At 39.9% G+C, this 25,085-nt stretch overlaps 1 protein-coding gene and 1 long non-coding RNA gene across 2 annotated transcripts; both read right to left on the reverse strand.

The window, feature by feature from the left end:
• On the reverse strand, window positions 1-9,791 carry LOC119410867 (elastin-like; the record flags this gene model as incomplete). The annotated part of the gene is made up of 12 exons (XM_037677788.1): window positions 9,735-9,791; window positions 8,489-8,507; window positions 8,249-8,308; window positions 7,861-7,926; window positions 6,652-6,684; window positions 6,438-6,524; window positions 5,555-5,578; window positions 5,357-5,452; window positions 551-568; window positions 370-456; window positions 229-279; window positions 1-110 (listed from the first exon to the last, which is right to left on the reverse strand). Coding segments are annotated over exons 1-12 (708 nt in total), but the record flags the coding sequence as incomplete, so codon positions are not given.
• A 93-nt stretch (window positions 9,792-9,884) lies between these two features.
• Window positions 9,885-24,089, reverse strand: LOC119410611. Its single transcript, XR_005186861.1, has 3 exons — window positions 24,014-24,089; window positions 23,749-23,775; window positions 9,885-9,914 (listed from the first exon to the last, which is right to left on the reverse strand). It is a non-coding gene; the product is annotated as an uncharacterized LOC119410611 (long non-coding RNA).
• Window positions 24,090-25,085: the final 996 nt, after the last annotated feature.

Genomic DNA, 25,085 nt, shown 5'->3' on the forward strand with positions numbered 1-25,085 from the left:
ACCACCAATTCCTCCAACACCACCAATTCCTCCAAATCCACCGCCTCCAAGTCCTCCAGTGGCACCAACACCTCCAACACCACCAATGCCTCCAACACCTCCACCAGCACCTGAAGCAGCAAACACAATCTTAAGTCTTGCATTATGGTTACTGATGTCATACAATCTTTAAAATGTTTTTCTTGATTAAAACAAAAACAATATTTTCCCAAATAGTCTCTATTTTACCATATTTGCCAGGCTTATCTTGACCAGGTGAGATGCCCCCTGACCCTACACCTGCAAAATGCAAAAAGAGAGAAAAGCAATTTGTAGTGCTTTTTGCTTCACACAATTAAACAGTACTTAAAAAAATAATAATACATCCACCAGTTCCAACAGGATAACCAGGTCTTGACCCAGAACCTCCTAGTCCTCCTGGAAGTCCAGATCCACCAGTGCCAAAGCCCCCGTAACCTGAAAAAAACATTATTGTGGACTTGATATTAATGTCAAGTTTTCTACTGGTTTCAATTCTTATTTAAAATTCTAAAAATGAAAATGTCAATACCAAATGGAAGTTTTCCCCCTCCAGGTTTAGCTCCATAGCCTCCTAAAGAAAAAAAAAAGGATTAAATAATTCTTAAGCACATTCATGTACAGTAAAATGCTAAAATAATAGGAATAAAAATCATGTGCATATGGTTAGTGACTCACATGGCTGCTTAAACTTCAAAGTATTTAGACAAAAGGTGGATATTTTGAAGTTACGCAAAAAAAAAAAAAAGAAGCGTCTCAGTTTGTTGTTTTTTGTGTTTCTCATCTCTGGTCTTCAGAATAAACCTAACTATTACTGTATGCATTTTTGTTCTGAAAATATTTGTCTTTCAAAACCATAATAAAAAGTCAGAGAGTCTGCTCAGGAGTTCACATCGCTGAAACTATTTGATTAATCAAAACCAAATTGAGTCCTTGAACTCTGGCCCATTCTGAAGAAAACCAAACTGAAATTTTGCAACTAAAACCTACCAGCTGTTTTCTCTGCAACTGTTGATGTAAATGCATAAATTGCTCCGTACCTCTTAATACCATGATTGGAATCACCACCTTATCGTGTTGGAGGAGTTTGGGTGGGCAAATGATCCTAGCAGCTATGCTGTGGAGGCAACTGTCCCTGTTAGAGTCTCTCAAGGCAGATTGGTCCCAGATGACAGGCCAGACAAAGAGTGATTGAGAACACTCGTAAGGACAGAGGACAGCAAGGCGTTCAATATCCATTGCCCGGATGTGGGTTACCGAGGCCCCTCCCTGGAGCCAAACCTGGGAGAGGGGCTCATCAGTGAGCACCTGCTGACTGGGTCTCTACCCATGGGGCCCTGTCAGGCTTAGGCCCGGATAAGTAACATGGGTTTGCCTTCCTGTGGGCCCACCACCTGCAAGAGGGGCCCTACGAGTTGGGTGCATAGTGTTAGCGGTAGGTGACTGACATTGGCTTTCCAAAGTTGGCTCTTGGGACGTGGAATGTCACTTCTCTGGCAGAGAAGGAGCCTGAGCTTGTGTGTGAGGCTGACAGGTATCAATTACATATAGTTGGCCACACCTTGACGCACAACATGGGCTCTGGCTATCATGGTTTCAACTCACACCTACGAGAAAACTTTAAACACGTCCCTGCAGAGATGGGGACATTGAGTCTGTGTGGGCCAAATTTCATGCCTCTAGTTGCCTTGAACTGTGGCTGCAATGTTGTTGGTGCTTTTCACGGCAACCATCCTTGAACTTAGGGATAGACACCCCGGATTAGGGAGGCCGTCAAACTGAAGAAGGAGTCCTATCGGGCGTTGTTGGCTGGTAGGACTCTGGAGTCAGGTAAGGAGTATTACAGGGCCAAGTGGGCTGCAGCACTGGCTGTTGCAGAGGCAAAATCTTGGATGTGGGAGGGGTTTGGTGATGCCTTGGATACAGACTGTCGATTAGCTGTGAGGAGATTCTGGCAAACCATCAGGTGGCTCAGGCAGGGAAAGCAGCACTTTACTAACACTGTGTTTACTGAAGGTGGGGTGCTGTTGACCTCAACCAGTGATGTTGTCATGTGGTGGAAGCAATATATCTCGGACCTTCTCAATCCCACCAACATGTCTTCCATGGAGGAAGTGGAGTCAGGGGTCTGGGGGTTTGGTCCATTCATCATCAAGGGTGAGGTCGCTGAGGTAGTTAAAAAAACATTCCTCTGCAGCAGGGCTCCGGGGGTATATAAGATCCAAGCTGAGTAAAGGCTCTGGATGTTGCAGGGCAGTCTTGGTTGACGCCTTTGCAACATTGTGTGGACATCAGGATCAGTCCCACTGGATTTGCACACTAGGGTGGTAATTCCCCTTTTCAAAAAGGGGGACTGGAGGGTCTATTTCAATCACAGGGTCATCACTCGTGAGTTTGAAGTTACTAGGATGATCAGCACCTCCAAGTCTGAGGCCATGGTCCTCAGCCAGAAAAGTGTGGCTTGCCCTCTCTGGGTTGGGAGTGAGCAGTGAGGTGCTGTCTTGAGTAGAGGAATTCAAGTATTTCTGGGTTTTATTCAGGGCTTAATTTGTAAGCCAATTGATGCCGGAACACAAATAGCAGGCGGACCAGCAGGGGGGGGGGGGGGGCCTGGGGGTCCTCCTCCAGAAAATTTGGAATAAAAGTGATGCCAATTCCTACATTTTGGTGTATTTTAACCAGATGTAACATTGTAAACATTTGATTAAAGTGACTTAAAACAAGTCTCTACTGTAAATGAGTCCTTGAGGCTCAATGAGACTAACAACCTGTATAAATAAAGGTTGAATTGAAATTACTAGTTTAGAGAGCAGCAGTGACTAGAGCACCTCTGATTCTGTCAAGCATCCTACCCCCCCCCCCCCCCACACACACACACACTTCACTGTCCAAACTCTTCTCAGCTGAATTCAGTCCTGCACGTTGTTCTGCTCCAATCTTGATTACCACTGCCTTCAGGTGCTTCAATTTGTGGTTGTCCAGCTAAGGACAGTCCATCCATCCATCACTTTATTTTGTGAAAGTAAATTGACATTTTGATAGCTGTTATTTTGACAAATTCGTGCTGTTGTTTTGAAATGTGATGTAATGTTAATACTCATCAAACATTTCACTCGTATTTTTTTTTTACTGTAAGCTTTTTTATTTATTATCTCTGAAATGTTATGCACCGTGTTAATATATGCAGAAGTTCTGACACATCAGCAGTTGTGGGCGCGTCCTGTAGAGTTGTCTTGAGAAGCTCCTGTGTGTAAAACATGCATTGTCTGCAGGGAGCTGGGTGAAGCTGACACACCTAACTTCTGCAGGGCACCCAGCTGAAGGTGGATGAAGAGGCTCATCCCCGCGGGACATGCGGTCCGCATTTCTTTTTGGCAGGAGCGTGTGCACGAGCTGGTGCGCATAGTACGGCTGGAACATCCACTCCACAGACTGGGTAACATCTCTCCTCTTGTATTTTTAATAAATAATCAAAATTAAAATATGCAATGACTTTGGACTTTTATGGGCAGAGATTTGAGTTGTCGGATCCGAGGAAACAGTTGCCGGAACACACCAGGTCTAAATGAGAGAGTTCCCAGATCTTGTTCTGGCAGGATCCGGCTCAAAATAATCACTGGTTTTATTCATAAGTAAGGGAAAAATAGAGCATGAGAGTCACAGATAGATCAGTGCAGTTTCTGTAGTATTGTGGACTCTGTGCTGGTCCATTGTGGTGAAGAGGAAGCTGAGCAGTAAGTCAAACTAAGTTCCTAACCTCACCTATGCTTAAAAACTTTGGGTAGTGATTGAAAGAACGAGATTGCTAATACAGGCGGTTGAAATGAGGATATTAGTTTTCGCTAGGATAGTTGGACTCTCCCTTAGAGATAGGATGAGAAGTTCAGTCATCTGGGAAAGACTCTGAATGCTGATATTCTTCCACAGTGAGTGGAGCCAGTTGAGGTAGTTTGGGCATCTGGTAAAAATGCACCACTAGGGACCCCCCCTAGGGAGGCACTCTGGGCATGTTTGATTGGGAGGAGACCCTGGAGAAGACCTAGAACACCCTAGACAGACTTTGTCTCTCAGCTTGCCTGGGAATGCCTTGGAATACTTCAGAAGAGCTGGTAGAGGTGGCTGTGGAAAGAGATGTCTTGGTCTTCCTGCTTAAGCTGCTGCCCTCGCCACCCGACTCCGGAACAAGTGGAAGATACTGGGTGGATGGATGGATGGATAGATGGATGGATGAGTGGATGGATGGATGGATGGTCCAGTTTCTTGACTGTACTCTCAGCTCTCCAAGTTGTCTTCAAGTTTGTTTTATCCATTTATTGTAAAGCTTCCAAATAACTCATTCCTACAGGTCATCTCCAATTTTCCACACTGACCAAGAATAAGAGTTTGGGTTTGAGAGGGATTATAATTCATTTGATGACTGCTGAAGTGCTGTACCTACAGAGCCTCTTCTATGTCCTTTACATGGGTTTTCTTCAACAAATAGGACAGTTTAAATTGTAGTTTTTGAAACAAAGGGTACAAAATAGCAGCTTGATCTAATTTAGGTGCCAGAAGTGTAAAAATAAATAAACAGTTTCACACATTTTCTCCTGAGAGCCCAAAGTTTGTTCATGTGAATATTGATGTTGGTAGATCATCCACTTTGAAATGCTCCTTCTATAAGATAAAATGTTGGCAATGATTGACCTGCACCAGTACAGGCACCAAATCTAACACAGAAAATGTTTTACCGTGTTTAGGTACAAACTGACAAGCTGAGTAAGACAATATACTGGGCTGGCTGTGACATCAATTTTTTGTAATAATTATGAATGCATTTTTGGAAAGATTATATTAATAACAACAAAAAAAGTTAAATCATGTCACATGGACCAGTTGCGTATTGCAAAATAAAAAGTCATGCTGCTGAGGTGAACAGTAGAGATATTTGCATGTGCAGTAAAAAAAAAAAGTGACGACGAAGGGGAACACCTGCATGTTAATGTTGCTACAGGACTAATACAGAATGTTTCCTTGGATTATTTTAAGTCGATATCAGAGAAAAACACCAAGAGTCAAAGTTCAAATAATGTTTCAAAAAAACAAAGACCAGGGAACTCCCCTTTTTAAAAAGTTCCCCTTTGATGTCACTTCCTGTTTCCCTCTGGCTACATCAAACTCATCTGCAGATATACCAGTTATGTGACAAAATGGGTAAAATCATGTGTATTATGCAAAATTCTTAAACATTAATATGTTGTCATCCACTTTTTTTGTAGAAATTGCATGTCACAGACACTTAAATGTTGATAAAAGTCAGTTATGATAAAATGCAGTATCTTAAAAACTTCTACATGACAAGTTTGCTGTAAAGACTCACCCTGAACTTTGGGGGATTTGAGCGGATAACCATGGAAGACCCCTGGCTGCATCAGACCACCAAACCCAGGCCCTCCTATGGCCAAAAATCAGTTTAGTTCCTCATCAATTAACCTTAATAATTTTATGATTATCTAAAAATCTTTGTAAACAAACAAAAAATATCAGTAAAGTTAACCTTGACTTCCTTGCTGTGCTCCAACTAAAGAGAGAAAATAAATTGAATTAAATTAAATTAAATTCAGTCAAAAACAATTGAAAACGTGCATTTTATTGTGAACGTTGACCATAATATCAACACATCAAACTGTTAGTAAAAATCTCAGTACCAATATGGTTGTCTGACTTTACATTTAGAAAAAAAACTAAAAATCAACAACATTTTATTTTTACTTTTATAAAAATCAATGACCCCGTAGTTCTGTTTTTATAATTAGTTTTGAAGGGACGGTCTACTTCAATCTAAGGAACTAGATTATGGAATAATCTGGAGAGTGATGTTAAAAATGCCAGATCAATGCATATGTTTAAGAGAATGATCAAAGTTGATTTGTTAAAAAAAAAATGAAATAGTTTAATGTGTATTTGTATGAATTGTTGCTCGAGAAGGAGTTATTTATTTTGTTTTTGTTATTTGAAGATTATTGTTATTATTATTATTAGATTTATTTTATTTATTTATTCATTTATTTTATTTTATTTATTTTATTTATTTATTATTATTAGATTATTATTGTTTGAGTATTTTTTTTTTTGGTAAAAAGGGGCAGATATAAGATATTTTTCTTCTTTCTGCTACCTTTCATTTTATTTGCGATTGTATTTTTTTATTGTATATAGAATTGTTTTGTCTTTTAAAAATGAATAAACTTTATAATATAATAATAATAATAATAATAATGTTTTTGCTTTAAAAAAAAAACAAAAAAAAAAACTTTTTTCCTCCATGAAGCTCAAGTTAAAGAACATCTCTTTTGTGTAAAGCAAATTTTTTTTTTCTTTTTAATTTTCCATATGGATGTACAGATTTATAAGGGGGGGGGGGGGGACGACAAACAAACATGCAAACAAAATAAAAAGCGTACTTGATTTGGGGTTTAAGTTAGTTCCAGTGGCTACTCCTGGTAAAACTCCACGTCCACTGAACCCTGAAGTTGTCACAAGCAACAGGAAAGAATTACGTGCAACAAAAGCACTAAAGCAGTGCACAAACACTAATCGCATAGTGAAAGTAAGACGCATTGCAACAAATAATTCATGAGACTGATCTCAGACCTTGTCCTGGCACAAGTCCGGGGATACCCGCACCTGAAACGTCAAAACCAGAGGTCAAAGGGTTATTTTATTCACATAAAGAAATATGAAAGCAGGTTCTGTTTGTTTTTACGTGCATGAAAATGTTGATCTGACAACCAGTAAAAAGCTGACAAAATGAATTAAGATATCTGTAAACTTATTTACTGGACTAATGTTTCCTTAATTGATGCCACAATCAGTTGTATCTTCATCAGAGGAGGACACTTTCTACAGTTATTCTTGTTCTGCATCCTCTTTACTTCATCAGAGTCCTCAGAAAGCCTCATGTTTTATAGCTTTACCTTGGAGGAAATGTTAGGAACTGCAGTAGTCCTGTCTTATGACCCTGAGGTTTCAGGTTCGGTTCCAGGTGGCGTCAGGATGGGCATCCAGCATAATTATTTTTTGCCAAATTGTTTTTATTTGCGTTTGCTCGCAACATAGTAAATCCTGCAGAAGGGAGAAGCCTAAAGGGCCCTCATTTTTGGAAAAGTTGATAAAAAGCATTTTTTGTTTTCTAGTACTTGTTTGCACCACATTCCTGCTTTTGCTCTTCTGTTTATACTAAATATGTCCAGTTTAAGGATCATATTCTGCATTTTTTGCCGTTTTCCACCAATACCAGGCACAACTTACTTGTGCTGTTTAAATTAATTAAACATTTATGTCGTGCATCGAGCGGTGCATCATTGGTGAAATTCTTTTTCAAGCTAATATTAATGCTACAAAAAGAAAATTCCCAGGAAATAATTATCAGAATTTATTTCTCACTTTATTTTATTTTCTGTTGTTCTACTGTATAAGTAGAAACATAATACTGTAGTCATGTTTAGGAGTTTTAAAGTTTTAACATGCAGCTTTAGAAAACCACAAGGTGTCACTAAAGTAGTAGAATAAAAGCTCTAAACCCTTTAAACTGTTGAATGTTGTCTAAAAAAATATACTTCTTTCTAGTTTAGATTTTTTTAATCAAACATAAGAAGCCAAACTATGGCGTGAAGCATATTGTATAAAATCTACTGAATGTTTTCATTATTTTATTAGCGATTTAGAATATTTTGTTGATTACTGCCAGATGAAACACTTTTCAGATTAAATAAGAACTTGTCTTTAACGTGGCTCAGCTGCCTCAGTCTCTGTGTTCTGTCTGTCGTCGGCCTCCTGAGTTTATTGTTGAGTCTACCAAACCTGGCACTTTGGCTGCTTTTTTCCCTGCCGTCCCTCTTGGAAGACCTGTCTGAGGAATAACAGGTGCTGTAAAATAAAAAATAAAAGTTAAAACCATTTAATGTTACTTGGCTCATTAAAAAGGACTTTGACAAATGCCCTGGGCAAAAAAAAAACAACAAAAAAAGTATTTCTTTGAAAAGTGATGAGTTGAAAAGTATCCTAACTATAATTTATACTTGCAGAGGATGCTAAAAGTCAAAACAACTGTCTTATGAGTTAAATTAGGAAATACTTTTTTACATAAAATGTACTTTCTTTTAAATAAACAAGATTATCATGTAACTGAGATAGTGTGAGTGTAGGGATGAAAGTAAAATATGAAAAACAAGAGATGATGACGTCTTGCCTCGTCCATTCACTGGAAGTCCAGTTCCGGTGCCGTCTGGTCCTCCTATGGTTCCGGGCACTAAGTGTACACAAAAATCACAGGTATTAACATGCAGGGATGCTTGAGCTCTGACCAGTAGGAGTGATCCTGAACAGCAGGTGTTTCAGAGCCACTAACTGATTTCTGATGAGTGAGCCCACCAGTCTGTCAGCGCTCCACGGTTGATGTTTGATCAGAAGCAGCAGGCCTATCGTTTACCTCCCTGCTTTAGCTTTCTCTTGACACAGGAAACAACTTGCTTACTTTAATCTTTTTTTAAATTTCATTTTTTTAATTCCCAACACTTAGACAGACGTTGCGCACCTCTTGTAAATATGCGGTCTGGAAGACTTGGTGAGACAAAGTTTGGCAAAAGAATGCATTTTTAAATTTTTTTTAATCTGTGCTGTTTCAAAGAAACGAGTTGTTATTTTAAGTGTCATGAAAGAAACATTGACTGATTCCAGGGACTGATGTCTTGTCCCTGCCAACCAATACTTAAGCGCAGGCTCTTTGCCATTTTACAGTCCTGGACATGATTGAGGCCCCCTGAGCTCAGATTTAATCAGTCCGTCTAATTTAAATCAAATGATGAGCACAGACGGCCCTGATTTTAAGGTCAAACTGGGCTCTGCTGAGGTTCAAACTGTCTAAGGTTTACAAGTGGACGATAAAAATCTGCATGTCTGCCAAAAAGTGTTTTTGCAAACGGAGCTACCATTAATGCAAAGCATTCATTTTGGCTTTCTCGTACCATGCGAGCTTGTAGATTTATCATAAGTCTGAGTATGGGTCTGTCAGCACAGTCTGAAGCCTGTGCAGCAGCTTGTCCAAGGACCAGAAACAAAGCTATCTCCTTCTGGTACCAGAGGGCCTCCTGCAGCTCGAAGCTGCAGCTGGATGTCAGCATCACCAGTTTAAAACGGCCAACGTGTCACTTATTTCTGTCGTTTCTGCACCGCTGAGGCGAACAACTGCACCCAATCTGAGCCAGGCATCGGACTGGATGAATATTTATTCAAACTGTATTCACTTCTATAAACCAGCAGTGAAACAGAAACGAGGGTGAGTGGAGCAGGACCACAGCTCACTCGGGGTTAGAGGGCGACAATGTTTTTGGTCCTGAAACAGACTTTAAAATGTTTCATCTTGCCAGAAGTGTTTCACAACATCGGCACCAGAAGACATTAATTTTGAGAATATTTATGCATCAAATTCCCCAACTGTGAGAAGAATTAGACAAAATATCGCCACAGCAATTAAAACAAACAGAAAAGAAGCGAGCAAAGCATAAACAGTGTCTGGTTCCAATAACAAACACTCATCTTTCTGTTTAATAACCTCCATGTTTCATGAAACCCATTGAGATTTCTGCACGGACAGTGGTCTCTGAAGGAATGCTGAACCAATAACAGACTCCTCTCCTTTATAGGAAACCACTGTCTTATTTCTGTTCAAGCTGTACCTCTTTTGGCAGCTTTTTGTCCAGCGCCAGGGTAAAAGCCCCCACCGCCAGCACCATATCCACCGTAAACACCTACAAGACACAAAGAATTAAAGAAAACAGTCTGAGCTGACGATGTAGCACTGAGTCGAGGGTCAAGCGTCAAACACCCACCTCCTCCAGCTCCTAGATTTCCATAACCTGAACAAGAAAAGAGGAAAAAAGCAAAGTAAAAGGAAAGTCACAGAAAATGATTCTGTTTGGTTTGGATGAGATTTAAACACTGGAGGGAGCAGTCAGATTATATGGACTTAAAAAAATATCTGTGCTAATCTCTGGGCATCAAAAGCTTTGACTTCACTTGAAGAATCAATTAATTCAAATCTCAGCTTGTGTTTCAGCTTGATGATGAGATGAAAACATGTGAGAGGAATATACGGAAATGGAAAAAGTGTGGCGAAGGAGGAGAACATGAACATAAAACGCTCAAAGTGCTTTGTGACCGAAAGGCTCTGGAATAGAAGCTCTCTGAACTCGCCAAAGTTTGGGATAGCGTCAGAAAATAATAAACTCGATTTTGTTTTATCACGTGTTTATGAGTGTTGAAAAAAAATACTAAAAAAACTACATGCCACATGTCTAAAATGCCGTCAAATATAAAAGAATAGGAAAAGGCACGCGATAATCAAAATCCAATCGTTTAAAATAAAGAAAATATGTAGATTAATTCTTTTGAACCTATTTCCAGAAATCTGCCGAAATGATAACTCTTTATTTTATAAAAATTATTGTTTTTTTTAAACGTTTGAACAAAATCAGAACATTTCTCAACGTTGAACTAAAAGAAGCCGTAAAAACATGTTACTCCATCTGAGACGAACCGGTTGAAGTAATGGATGTTTCAGACAAAAGTCAAACGTTGCCAGCGAGCTTGTCCACTAAGGAATTTACTTTAATCAAGAAAAGACCAAAAAAAAAAAAAAAACTGGTTGAGAACAGCTGTGGATCAGAAAGAAGACCATGAGACAGAGACCAGCAGAAATCAGGCTGCCGTCGGTCCAACAACCTGCAGGGTGCAGCTAGTGATGTATGCGATGAAGACGAGGAGTAATGGGCGCGGTGAGATGGGGAGAAAGATCAAGTGTGGAGTTTCAGGATCTTTATTAAACAAATGTGGGCACAGGTCTCGTTGAGGCCTCAGCAACACGCAGGGCACGCTGCGCGAGCCCAGACGACAAGCTCTGCATCTTTGTGATTATCCCTTTGATTGCTCAACCACTGGCAGGTGGTAAAAATAAGTGAAATCATTTGCTGCATAAATCAAATTGAAAGGGCGTTTCCTTCACCACTCTCTCTTATGATACGAGGACTCTGCCTCATTTGTTTCAGTCTCATCAGTGAGAAACACATCCCTTCAAACTGTTAGGTAACAAAGTACATTTGTACAAAGTACAATATATGTAGTGTTAGTTATGTGCAAAATATATTATGTGCATTACCTGTGAAATACTTAATCATATGAATTCATCCTGTACTTGCGCCATTATATTCTACAATGTTGTTGTTTACTATATTTCTTTTGGACCTTGTAAATATTATATTTCTTTTCCATTTTTTGGTACTTTATTTTGTACCCTTATTGCATGATTTAGTATTTCTTGTTTGTTTTTTAGTTTATAGCGATTCAAGTCGGTTCTTCTCATCCTGAACATTTCATTGCACTGTTGACCTTGTGTTAACCTGCATATGACAAATAAAATGAGATAAGATAGAACGTTAATGATCCCAACATAACTAAACTTTGTGTACAAGTTCTACAGAAACATTTCTGATGCTCAAAACCAGTAAAACATGGGCTGGTGGACTAGTTCAGTGCACTAAAGTGTTTGAGAGCAGTCAGAGCTGGAGACGGGGAGCTCGTCAGAGACTTGTGGAAACACTGCACACTGCTCAGTCAAGACAGGCAGGTTTTTGGAGACGTCATCCATCCATCACTCAGCCCACCTGTGCTCTCATGTGTGTGCCCTGGTTGTGACAGGCATGCTCAGGGTCGCCTAACACCTGCCACGTTGGGCCCGACTCTCAGGAGACATGAAACAGAAACACTTAAGTACTTCTGCGAGGGCGTGCACGGCTGTGTGCGACCATTAATGCAGGTCGTGGGCACGCAAAATGTTTACCCAAGAAAAACAGGCTGTTTTCTGTAGTTCTGACCTCACTAAACACTAAGAAAATATAACACTTAACAAAAATGCTACACTGGTGGTCATTTATTTTCAGGGTGGGAGCATGAGGACATGGTAAGAAAATTAATGGTTTGGTTTGGCTTCTGTCCACTGATTGTATGTAGGGCTTTTCTACAAAGACTCTCTGTTTGGTCACGCCGACACCATCTTGTTTGCTAAAACAAGCAAGCTTTTGTTGGACCGCTCACGCAGACGGACATGCCATAGGTCACATATCATTGGAGGTCGGCAGAAACCTTGTTTGTTGTCACAAAGCCCACGCATGAATCAAGAGCTTAATATCAAATAATCCGTTTTCCTTGGAATTGGTGGATTGCTGACGAGTTGAAGGATTTCTATTCTCTAATGTTCAGTCTAATTGTTGCTATGACACTCAAGACATAAGAAACCTGGGGGACCATCTGAAAACAAAACTGCATTTGGACCTTGGGCAAAAAAGAACATCTAGAAAAGACCAGTCCACTGCACAGAAGATGGAGGGAACAGAAACTTGATATCACACAAGAGGAGAGGGCTGGAATCCAAGGAAAGGAAAGTGGAAGGTAAATGATGCAGTATGGCAATACATCATCCTTTCCTCAATTTAGATAAAAAAAAAACCACAACTTGTTTGCCAGTTTCTACACAAAGAAACACCGGACTTTCAAAGCGAAAGCGACAAGTGCACAAGACGGTTGGAGAGTAAAGAACTGGAACAGTGTTGCTGTAAACATTTCACATTCGAGACAACTGATCGTCTCAGTGGGGTGTTTGAGAAAGAGATTGCAACACCGTGTGAAATATGACTGAAACAAGTCGCTGGCATCAGATTCAAAATGAGTATCGACGGAATCCAAATTTCCACATTAGATGTGTTCTCACTATGCTGCTTTTTAAATAAACACTGTTCCTGTTTTTCAGCTGATTACAAGCTGTTTGGATTTATATTTTACGCAGCATCCAAGCTTTTTTGGGAAACATGGGTAAAACTATGCGTTGCTCAACGGCGGTGATTCATCTGCTGTGGCTTGTTTAAAAAATGACCTCAGCAAGAACAAGGAAGAAAACACAAGTCCATTATTACAAAAGAGGAGTCGTTCTTTTAAAGAGTAATGAAAATGTGCTGAGGGACAGGCACCTATAATCAGTGTCCCCTGCTGTATGATGTCAAACACTTCTTCGTTTGTGACATCGCAGGAAAACTAGGCCAGACATTAAAGCTGGTTCTTTCAGTCACAAGTCATGTTCTCAAACCAGTACAAGTGATGGACGTGAGCCAGTGTGAACAAAAAATATCTGGTTTCAATCTGTGCACTGAACCATCTTTCTCATTCTCCACTGGGGTCAGGTAAGGCCATTCTGTTTCAGGACCAGCAGAACACTAGAATCATTAATCAGAACAACGTCCTCGGCTCTTCTCACTGCTTCTCTCCCTGTTCCACCAAACTCCTTCCCTTCTCTCCGGTCTGAGGGGGTTCTGCTGACCAGACATGAGGCGTTAATGGCTGTGACCGGAGGAAGCCAGACTTGAAAAGTGAAAGAAGCATTTGCTCTCTCCTCCATCTCCTGCTTTCCTCCCCCTCTCTGCTTCGCGGACCAGCTGGCTCTGGTGAAGGGTTTAATTTAGGAGAGAGAAGAATTCCATGGCAGAGATCCACCGTAGCTGACGGCAGACGCGAGGGAAGCAGACTTTGGAGCTGGGGCGCTGAGTCGTCCAGGAATTTTGGGGGACTTGTTTCTCATAGTCCTCTCTGTTTAATCCCCTATACAATCAGGCGAGCATTATAGAAACAAATTGTTTGTTTACAGAAAGGTTCAATGAGAAGGTTTTGACTCATAGCTGGAAACCAGAGACAGTTTGAAAAATGGCAGGAGTGACTGAAGGGATAATCATTTGGCATTGTTGTGTAAACATAAACATTAGTGTTTAGGTTGGAAACCTCGAACACGCAGAAAAGCAGGGCGTTCTGAAAAAAACGCAGAGGCGCGCTCTGGCAACGCAAACCCAGCAACTTCATGTAAAACAATGGAGCATCTTGATGAAGGTGAGCCTCGTCTTCGAAGGCCTTCTGGAAGGCCAGGGACGAGTGATGTTTCACCGTGACGGGCAGGCAGGATCTGTTCTTCGACTGTGGTCCCATGTACATTTCCAGTTTGAACACTAAGCTTATCGTTACATCTGTCAGTGCTATGACACCAAGTTTTTTTTTATCACTATCAGATTATCACACTGATGAACGTCCAAGCTGGTGGATAGATTGCATTCTTGCAGGGTGACGTGAGAGCAGATGAAAACAAAATGATGTGAGGTGCTTTAGTGATTCCAGATTGCGTGACAAGTGGACGCACCTAAGCTCCCATTGCTTCCCCCCCCCCCCCCCCCTCTTTCTTATGACCTCCCCTGCTCCTTGTCACTTTGAAGGTTCGGTGGGCTGTCAGTCACGAGCATCGAGTTGTGAAAAGCAGGACTGTTCACATGTTGGATTAATTAAGTATTATCGGAGCCACACTGCTTCGGCTTCTCCTTGCTGCCTGGTGTAAACCAGTACGACTTTGGCCACAAGCCTTTTATTGTTTTTGCTTTTCCTTTTTCCATGGAGTCACTGACACGATCAGCGAGAGGTCCCAAAGTCTGAGCCGTCCCCTTTAGTCAGATGACCCCCTGTGCCAAAGGTCCTACTGACAAGCTAGGAAAAGGTTGTCTCATTCTCTATGATCTCTGTTGAACTCAGTGCAGTAAAAGTGTCATGTTAGTTTCTAAGTGTAATTTCTACTTTTACAGAGCTCCTCTGCATCATATTATAAAGAGAGAGCACGCGCTTCATTTGGTGGCACAAACTTTTACTGATGGAGCAAATCTGGCAACATTAACGAGTCTCACCAACCCATGCAGTTGGGGATCAGAACACATATATCATTTCTTAGACACTAAGGACTTGTATAAAATGGCTTCAGATGAACTGCGACGGGTAAAGTCAGTGTTGCACGATATTAGGATTACGTGCACTGCCACCCTGCCAAACCAGCTGCCATGCCCATTGAGGCTGCTTGACCTCACCAGCCAGAGTCTCCGTGAGTCTCTCCTTTCTTCAAACACAGGCATTATTCACAAACCTTTCTGTGCACGTACCATCAGCGCTGCCTTTTAATTTGAAATGTGTTCATATGCATGACACCTCATCATCTCTGGTGTCACTACGAGCCTCACAGAGTAGAACATGCTACGCTGTAGATTTTTAGTCGAGCTAACGTTTTTTTCCCCTTGTTTCTACAAAAGATGAAAGCCTCTCCTACTTTACATTTTATCCGCTTCTAAAGGAATGTCACAGTTCCTTTGCCAACACTAAGCTTTGAATATGTCTGCAGAGCTTCTCTCATCCAGAGGCATCTGCCTTTAGCTTGAAGAAAACTTTTACGGCACGTAAACACACACTGCAGTCATTAATGAACACCACCAGTAAATTGGGCAGGAGTGAGCATGCCATTTAGAGAAAGTGATCATTTCTGATGACTTTGTTCCATCTGAAGAGATGTTCAGCTGTACAGATTGCACACGGGATGAGAAAACAGGTGAACAAATGCAGCCTGTGGTCGTGGTATGCAAAGTTGGCAACATGCGTTTTTTTCTCGCAGATGGTTCACATGTGGATCTGACTGCCATTCCATGGAATAGTTTTCTGACAACTCAGGGTTGAGAGAAGAGACAAGTGCTTAATAGGTTGGCTCTCCGCAAAAATATGCAAATAGTCATTGATGTTAGGCTTAGTCAATCTCAAAAGCATTTCCCAAATTCTTCTGTCATTAGAAAGGTGGGGATCTTTGTGCAGCCATGTGGAGTATGTCACTCTGGCAAACATATGGGGTACTCCAAGAAAGCAAACAAGTGAGAGAGGTCAAATGTGTCATCGGCACTGATTTTGCCAAATTGTACGAGCATGTAGAGTCACTGCAATACGAACGAACGCATCTGAGGCCTCAAAGGCAAACACTGATGTCATTTAAAAACTATTTATTTTCAAAAGTTGTTCAACCGAGCCCTGAGACTGATTAAAGTTAAAACTTTCCAAGAGAAATCTCTCACTGAGGTGAGATAGTTTCTCTGACTCATATCGCCTCAAGATGAAAGGATCATGCAAAAGCAAAACTGACAAGGGAATAAAAAAGTACATTAATATAAACCTATTGAAATACATGGGCTGAGATATTGTGAATTTGTACAAGTGTACTACTCTATGTCAGGATCAATAATCAGCCATGTTACAGATAATTTACAACCATGTAAGTTACTATAAGACGTCCCAGCATCTTTAGGCCTCAGTTGTTGAACACACACAATGAACCTATATATAATTTCTCTCAGTGGTTCTGAGGTAGTCGTTCATACTGGAAACAAGTGAGCCGATCAAGTACTATGACGTGCGCTTTAGGGGTGTAACAGTACATCGGTTTACATCGATATAGCAATTAAATGATTAATTATTCAATTATATTGTGGCAAAACTAAAACATTGATTCATATCGTCATTAAAATACGCTTTTATTTTGAAATTCCCAAGGAACGTCTGTGTCACCATTTCCGTGCGCGGCTGCGCTCTGCAGCCGTCTCAGCAACATGGCAGACGAGGCAGAAAGCGCAGATAATGAAATTCACTCTCATGCTAGATTTAAATCAACACTGTGGAAATATTTTGGATTCTGACAGAAGGTAACTGGTTTAAAAATGCACTTAAACATGAGAAATGTGAGACTACACTGAACAAGTCATTTATTTTTATTTTTTCATTAATTAAGTTTTTTTTTTATGCCTGGTGCCTTTTAATAACATAAATAAAATGGTTAAATCATATTTGAATTGTTTTAGTAAAATTTATTTATATGTAAATGAGATGGGCATTTGATATCGCAATATATCGATCGCAGACTTGTGAATCGAATAGATTCAAAATGTGACAGACTTTGTGATATCGAGAAAAATCGTATCGTCGTACAAACAAATCAATATAATATCGTATCCTGGTAAAGCTGGTGATTTACACCCCTCGTGTGCTTACATATTCCTGCCTTCCACTTCTCAAATACTCACCAACTCCACTCTGTGACTACCTCCGTTACTGTTTAAGCATCAGATCAGCTTCAAACCTCAGTTCCTCCTCTGTCATATCGCACTTGACACTGATGGCGGCTGAGGCCCGGCTTGAAAATGTGTAAAGGAGCTGCAGACAGCAGCACTACATCTATAAAACATCCTTCAAAGCATGGACTTCAGTTCATTTCACCAAATGACTGAAACACAGTTGCTTGGCTGGTGCTGTCTTCATAGGCTTGTATGGAAATAAGAGCAAAAAAAAAATTTATTTCATTACTTCAGAAACGACTCTGTGCTGAGCTGCCAGATGGACAAAGAAAGCTGTTGAAGCTCCAGACAGGCTGGGAAAGAGAGCAGGGGGGAAAGGATGTAACACCGCGCCATGGGAATGTTGGTCAACAGAGAACATGAAATAAGTAAATCATATTAACTCGAGAGCAACGAAGCAAAGTGAACACAGACCAGACTAGAAAAAGGCTGGCAGATGTCACCAAAGTGACAGAACTGGATAAATGTGGGGGAAAGTACCACAATTAACAAACTGTGATGTGATGAGACTCTAATAAATACATGTTAAAACTCAGTCGTTGCTAAAACAAGTTGCTTAATGTGAATTAGTGAGAATATTAGAGAGAGAAACAACAAATGTGGTGACATCATTCAAGAAAAACTGTTTAGGAAACAAAATAAGCTTCTAATGTGAACAAACAGGTTTTTGTTGGCCGCACATATGTTGGGTGGGCCCTGATCCGTGGGGTGCGTCGGTCTGAAACCCATTTAAAACGTATGGAAGTGTAACGCTGGATGGACGGAGAACAAAACCATTTTTCACGATTTGTTTAAAAAAAGCGAGCGTGTCCGCGTTGACCCGAAAGGAAAACTGGATGTTGTTGAGACGTCATCGAGTCGCTGAAAATATTTATGCTTGTGCATCCTCAAACAGGTGGTCGTAGTTGAAAATGCACAGATACGAAGCTCAGAAACGTGTTTCCATACGCTCGTGCACATTCACATGCAGATGCTTCCAGTCTTTGGCAGCTCAGAGGTCTGAACTGTAGTAATGAAAAGCACATGTGTTCCAGGGACTAAACCTCCTCGGAGCTCGTCTTCTTTTGGAGAAACGTTCTCATTCTCTTCTCAATCTATTCGTCTCCCTGCGTTCGGCAGGATCTCTGAAGCGCAAGTGTTTCATGTGCGACTGTGCAAATGGCTGTACGTGTTTACGAGAGGGGAACAGTCTGCGTTTGACGTGTGGCAAGTTTAGAACCATTATTTTTTCCATTCTCTCCACTTCTTCTTGTCTGTCCTCATAATGTCCATCATATCTTTCCACCTCAGCCTTTCCCCTTTCTTCTTGCTGTAGGGCTGACAAGGTCACTTGGTGCTAATTCAAACAATGATTTTGATGCAAACCAGATCTGGAAGATGTATCAAAAGATTTACTGATTAGCTGTCAAATTTAAGAGAGTTTCGTTATTAAAATGACCTGAAGTTAGTAGTTTAAAATTACAGAGTGGAGTAAAACATCTGCTCCCTTCAGTTCAGTGGGTATCTTTAACGTTTCATCTTTTAAAGTAAATCTTTTTAATAAATGGACTGTACTTATAGAGTAGATCAAACTAGATCTCTACAAAGAATAATCAGAGCTTTATCACATTCATACATTGATGAGACACACATCGGAGGCAATGTGGGGTTCAGTTTCTTGTCCAGGGACACGTTGACATGTGACTGTTGGTGGAATCAAACCACCAACTTTTGCACTGGAGGACGACTGCTCTAACCACTCAGCCACAGCCGCCCCGCGAATAAAAGCTGTTAATGTTTAACTCAATGCATTTGTTTTCCATAAACTGTAGAGACATCTTTTAATTTCTGCCAAAGGTTGGTTTGATTTTCCCCAAGTCACAAAATACTAAATATTATAGTAATTTAGAATATTATTCATCAAATATATATTTTCTAATACAAATGAATGTTTAGACTATAGAACTGTATACATTTTATTATTTCCATCCATTCATCCATTATCTTTTACCCGTTTCTTCCTTTTCGGGTCACGGGGGTCACTGGTGTCCATATCCAGCTATCACTGTGGGAGAGGTGGGGGACACCCTGGACAGGTCTCCAGTCCATCACAGGGACACATAGAGACAAACAACCATTCACTCTCTCACTCACACCTAGGGACAATTTACAGTTATCAATCAGCCTAACATGCATGTTTTTAGTCTGTGGGAGGAAAGTGGAGAAAACACACGCATGCACGGAGAGAACATGCAAACTCCACCCAGAAAGGCCCCCGACTGGAATTCCTTCCTGCGACCTTCTCACTGAGATGTGGTAGCTCTACTACCTGTGCCACCGTGCCGCCCAGTTTATTAATTGTAATGGTAAATTATTAATTTAACCGTGGGATTGTGTCTTTAAGGAATGAATTATGAATGCATTGAAAGTGGGGGTTCAGACGTCTAACGGGTCTGTTTTTAAATTGACTTGTTTGAATTAATTTGTTTTCTCTGTAAAATGCACTGATGTACCTTTTGTTGTGAAATGGTACTATAGTAATTCAATAATTTGCATGATGAATTTTGTAAGTTAATTGAGCTACACTGAAAAAAAAACCTACTTTGGGCCGCTAACGTTTTAAGAAAAGTCCTGAGAAATATAGTACCAGGCAGTCTTTAAATGTTTTTGTAGGCAAATCTATGTCAAGCTCTGGGGCAACATAAACTAAAAACTCACTCCATCGTAACATTACTCTCAAAACCAAAGCGTGAGACCTTTCTATTGTGTCGTCTGATGGATGCTCAATAATATTCTGATTCATGCTCAGTAATCCAGGTAGAAAAATACAACAAAGTTTTGGATTGGTAGGATATTTCTATAAGCATGAATAAGGGTATTTTGAACCACTTTTTGCCATGACTGCCTCAAACAAGTCGACCGGGGAGAGGGCGGACTCCAGAAACCATCTGAGCACCATCAAACTGGTTGACTCACTAAATGAAGGAGCTATTTATAATACTGAGTTTTTTGTGGCTCCTCGGACTGATGAAGTCTTTTGGATGAAAGACAAAAAGTTTCAACACAAATAAACTGTTCAGAGGACCTGACTTAACTTTGTGAGATGCTCAGTAATAAAATTATTAGAAACACATCAGCTGGTAAACCACGTTAGTTACAATAGTTCTCAACAAACAGCTACAAAAACAGATTTATGTGTTTTTGTACTCGTAGTTTGACAGCGTCAGGATGGTTTTATATGTCAGAGATTAGTTTTGCACATTAAAAACAGAAACGCACCTTATTACACTTTTCATCTTCCGTTTAGGACAGACTGTTGAACTGGTGACACTACTCCAACAGGAAAAGCAGTCAACTCTGTTTTATTATAACTGGCTGAAACGGACAAGAAGCCGGTCTACAGCAGCCAAGTTTTAACAACCACACCTTGAAGTATCGAGTCCACCTTAGCTTGCAGCGACACAGGAAAACTATCCGTGTCCAACAGCTGTTACCAGAACAAAGTTCCCCTCTCCAGCTTTCAGTGCGTCGTCAAAGCAGAGAGCTGACAGGCTTTACAATTAGTGTAACATTTACAAGGCCCTGCGTGAGCTACACTGCAGTCACGCTACTCACACATCCAGCTGCTGTTCTTCATTACTGACCAGACAAGGTGCGTCTGAAGAGTGTGATGTCACCACATGATTTACACCCCGGGATGACTGGCAGCTCCTATTATGTGAGACGTCCTTCATGATGTTGCAGCTCTCTGGTGTTTGCGTGTGTATGCTTAAAATGACATTAAAAAAAATCTGCTTTTAAATATCCAACAAAGTTAAGTCAGGTCCTCTGGACGGTTTCTTTTTGTTGAAACGTTTTGTCTTTCATCCAAAAGACTGCCTCAGACGAGTTGGCTCCTCGGACTGATGAAGTCTTTTGGATGAAAGATGAAACATTTCAACAAAAAGAAACCGTCCAGAGGACCTGACTTAACTTTGTTGGATTTTTAACTTAGATTATTGAGCATGAACTTTGACACTTTTAAATGTGTTTTAAAACCATATTTATGATGCATTTATAACGTTCCCGTTCTTTGGTTGGCTGTTCCTTTAGCAGGCGTCAATAAAGGCTGAAATGGACTCAACTTGCCACATCTGTCAACAGGTGAACTGCACATTTGCTTAACAATGAAAAGCTTTATTGCAAGTAGCAAAGATATGTCCAGATATGTGAGGACTTCAGGATTTATTTTTCTTATGGGCTGGAAATTACTTCCACTTGTGGAAACCCTCATTTAAATATTGCTTTACTGCCACGAAAAAAAACAAATCACAACTAGAGAAATTGCATTTCCTGCGAAAATGCAGTGTTAATGCTTATTGCTGAAGAACTAGCTGAAAAACAGCTGAAACTGGCTAAAACATGCTGAAATGTAGCTGAAAGAACAAGCCAGAAGTAAGCAGAAATAACACATATTTGCTAAATTAGGTTTAAAAAAGTAAAAATTAGCACAAAAGTTAGGAAATTAGCTAAAAAAGCTGAAATGATCAAATATAGCTGGAAATTAGCCAAAAAGTCTGAAAGAAGCTTAAACGGTGGAAGGAGTTGAAATGAGCTAAAAAAAAGAAAAAAGAAGTGGAAATAGCTGCAAAAGTTACATTTAGCACAAAAACAGCTAAAAAGTAGCTGAAATAGCAGAAAATGCTGAAACTAGCATGAAAAGCTGGAAGGAACATAGCAAGTTGAAATTAGCAAAAATAATTTAATTTGTCAGAAAAATACATAAATAACCATGAGAAACTTTAATTTATCATAAACAGCTGAAATTAGATAAAAAATGCTAAAAAATAATAATAAAAAAAGCTGAAATGGTAGAACAAGCTTAAATTAATAGAAGAATACAGAAATAGAAGACATGAGCACAAAAACCTGAAAATGATCTGAAAAGGCTTAAATGAGCAAAAACCAACTGAAAAGTAGCTAAAAAAAGCAGAAAGAAGCTTAAATTACCAGAAGAAAGTGGAGAGAGCACAAATGTGTCCAATTAGACTGAAAATAGTTTCAATTTATGCAAAAAAAAATTGGAATAAGCTTAAAAAGCAAAACTTAGCATAAAACAGCTAAATAGCAGCTGAAATAGCAGAAAAAAGATTAAAGTGCAGAATTAAACTGAAAGGAGCTGAAGAAGCTATTAGCAGAAAGAAGTTAGAAGAATGTTGTATTTAACATAAATAATCTGAAAGGAGAACAAAACAGCTGAAATTAGCTTAAAGTAGCTGAAAAAAGTTCAAATTTGCACAAGGAAGCTGAAAGAAGCTGAAGCAGAACAAAAAGTGAAATGAACAGTAAAAGGTTGTAAACAGGTCTAAAGATATGAAGGATGTAAAATGAGCTCAATTCATTTTCTATCCAAAAAAAAAAAAAAAACGAACAGAAAAGGCTAAATATTTAAAAAAATCTAAAGTTGCACCAATACCAAAAAGTCATAGCAGGATTGTCCTGAAAGAGCTGAACATTTTGATATGATTTGTTGAAATAGCTCAAGAGTCACACTGAAAAATGTACAGAAGAAAAATGCATCACAATAGGTGTTCACACTTGTTCCATTTATTTATTTATTTTAAAGCAAAGTGCCTTATCTGACTTTTAGGTTCATTTTGTGTGGTGTTTTTTTTTTTTTCATATAGCTGTAATCAGTAAGGATTATTTACGGCAACCCAAATTGAACCAATTAGAAAAATAAATTAAAAAATCAAAGAATTGCTTTAATACCGTTTGCTTCCCCTTTTCTCACTAAGTTCACTTGTGAGGGAGGAAAATCCAAAGAAAAGTTGGGAATATTTCTCAAGGAATGCTCTGCTGCTACCAGCCAAAACCAACTTCCGTCCAAAACTGGATATTAGGTCATTTTTTAACAAAATGGAGCACTGGAAAGTCTTGTAAGTGGATGGAGGTGTGGCAGTCCAAGGGGACCCTTCTGCAGCCCGCTCCGTGTGTTATCAGGTCTACAAGATTATTGCTTGTTTCCTTATCTTTTTCAGCACAGAGAGTTAGGCTGAGATCGTATCAGCAGCGCTTTGCGAATTAAACATTGCTAAAGCACCAATAGGGGCGAATCCTAAAATACAGCAAGGGAAAATATTTACAGTACAGTATGGAAGAAAAGAATATCAACACGGAGGTTTCCATATATTGTAAAGGTCTAACACTGCGGTAACATTAATCAGAGATCTGGCTCCATTGTTTGGCAGCTGCTGATGACTGTTTGCTCTCTGACAACCAACCCTGATACTCCTCATGCAGCAGAGGTGAAGGAGGGTGGATTCTCGCAACGGTTTCCATTCAGGATGCCCCAAACAGCTGCGAGGCCAGTGTAAACAAACCCACGGGTGTTTAAAAAAAAAGTGGTGGACAAGCACTCAAAAGACCATTACCCTCTGACTGGGCAGACTGGCTTTCTCTGATGGTTTGTCAACATTTCCGAGCCTATACATTACTTTATCAGCTTAATGGCAATTCATCAGATTTCCTTCCGTTCAAGGCGCTGAAGCTGTTTTTGTTTAAACCTAAAGTTTGGTAAGTTTGTTTGAGCTACTGGTACATTGTCTAGAATAAGTATGAATGCATATTTTAAACTAGCTTTACTGGAAACTTTTTAATTTGTTTGTGCATGAATCAAATATCACACTTCCCAAAAATATTTAATATTCAAACTCACCTGGATGTGGAGCCTTTCCTCCGTGCCCTGTTGGTGAGAAGACGTATTTGAGACAAATGCTCCATTTTTTAAATACTGAGTTTTTCTGCGCTACGTTACAAATATAGTTCACTCAGTTTTCAACTTTGGGTTAAGCAACTGTAGTTTCTGACAAATGTTTGTTATTTTTTCCGGGCGTTCATGTATGTTTCTGATTACTGAAACTGTTGGGTTTGAATACATGACAGCAGCGGCAAGAGGTTTTGTCTTTTTTTAACATTCATACCTGCTGGTAATCCTCCAAAGCCAAGGCCACCAGTCAAAACACCACCTGGCACCAAACCACCAGGGCCCACACCTCGACCACCGGCTCCATAACCTCCTGCTGTCCGGGTCAAACAGAGACACAGCAGTCATTACTGTTATCATTTTATAGTAACACTTTGGTCTTTATTTAAAAAAAGGGGGGGGGGATTTAATGGGAAGTGGTGGTGCAGAGGTCATAGAAGTGAACCTGTGATTGTAAGGTCACCAGTTCATATCCCCTGTTGACTGTAACATCAAAATGTGGGTGGAAAAAGTGAAGCCTCTGCCTCTGCCTTCATTTGCCCCACTCTGAGCCCTTGGGCAAGGCCCTTAAGACCCCCATCTGCTCCCCCAAGCCTCCTAGATGGCAGCTCCTTGTGCCAACAGAGCTAAGGTTGCATCATCTGGCCTAAAAAATACAATTACCAAGTCCTTGTGTGAGTTCGCTCGCTGTGACAACCACTAAGGAAGGGAGCAGCCTAAACAAAAGAGGGGTGCATTTTAATATTGTTCATCCACGGAGGCTTTAAGAGTTTGATTTAATGCTTTAATGTGTTAGTTAAACAGCAAAATGCCTGATCTGCCTGTTTTAGATGAGATATGAAAGTCTTGAGACAAGTTTCATCTGTCACAGCAGAAATAAAATATTTATCAGGGAAATGATCCTCCAGTGATGATGATGAGCTTCTCAGCACTCCTGTTCGCTTTCAACAAGTCAAGTCAAAACGCCTGTAATAATTGTGTTATGTTATTTTATTCCCTTTAGATTTGTTCAGGATGTATAAGGATGAAAACATTAATCTTACTGACAAGTGTGCTAATGAAAAAAGTGCAACTGGTCCAAAAATCTTTTTGTTTTTTTTTGTCTTCCAGCAAATTATGTTTTTAACTGTTGACTCAAAAACCCGATTATTCCCACAGTTACAGTATGTTCCTAATTTTAAATTAATCGCAGTTTTCAATCCAATGCTTATTGTGCATTTCCAATTATTGACCAACTCAAAGCTGACAGGAATAATTGGTTTTGCAATATCATTTTTTTTTTATATATA

The sequence above is a fragment of the Nematolebias whitei genome, chromosome 6, assembly GCF_014905685.2.
Source record: "Nematolebias whitei isolate Nwh7 chromosome 6, NemWhi1, whole genome shotgun sequence".
NCBI classification, from domain to species: domain Eukaryota; kingdom Metazoa; phylum Chordata; class Actinopteri; order Cyprinodontiformes; family Rivulidae; genus Nematolebias; species Nematolebias whitei.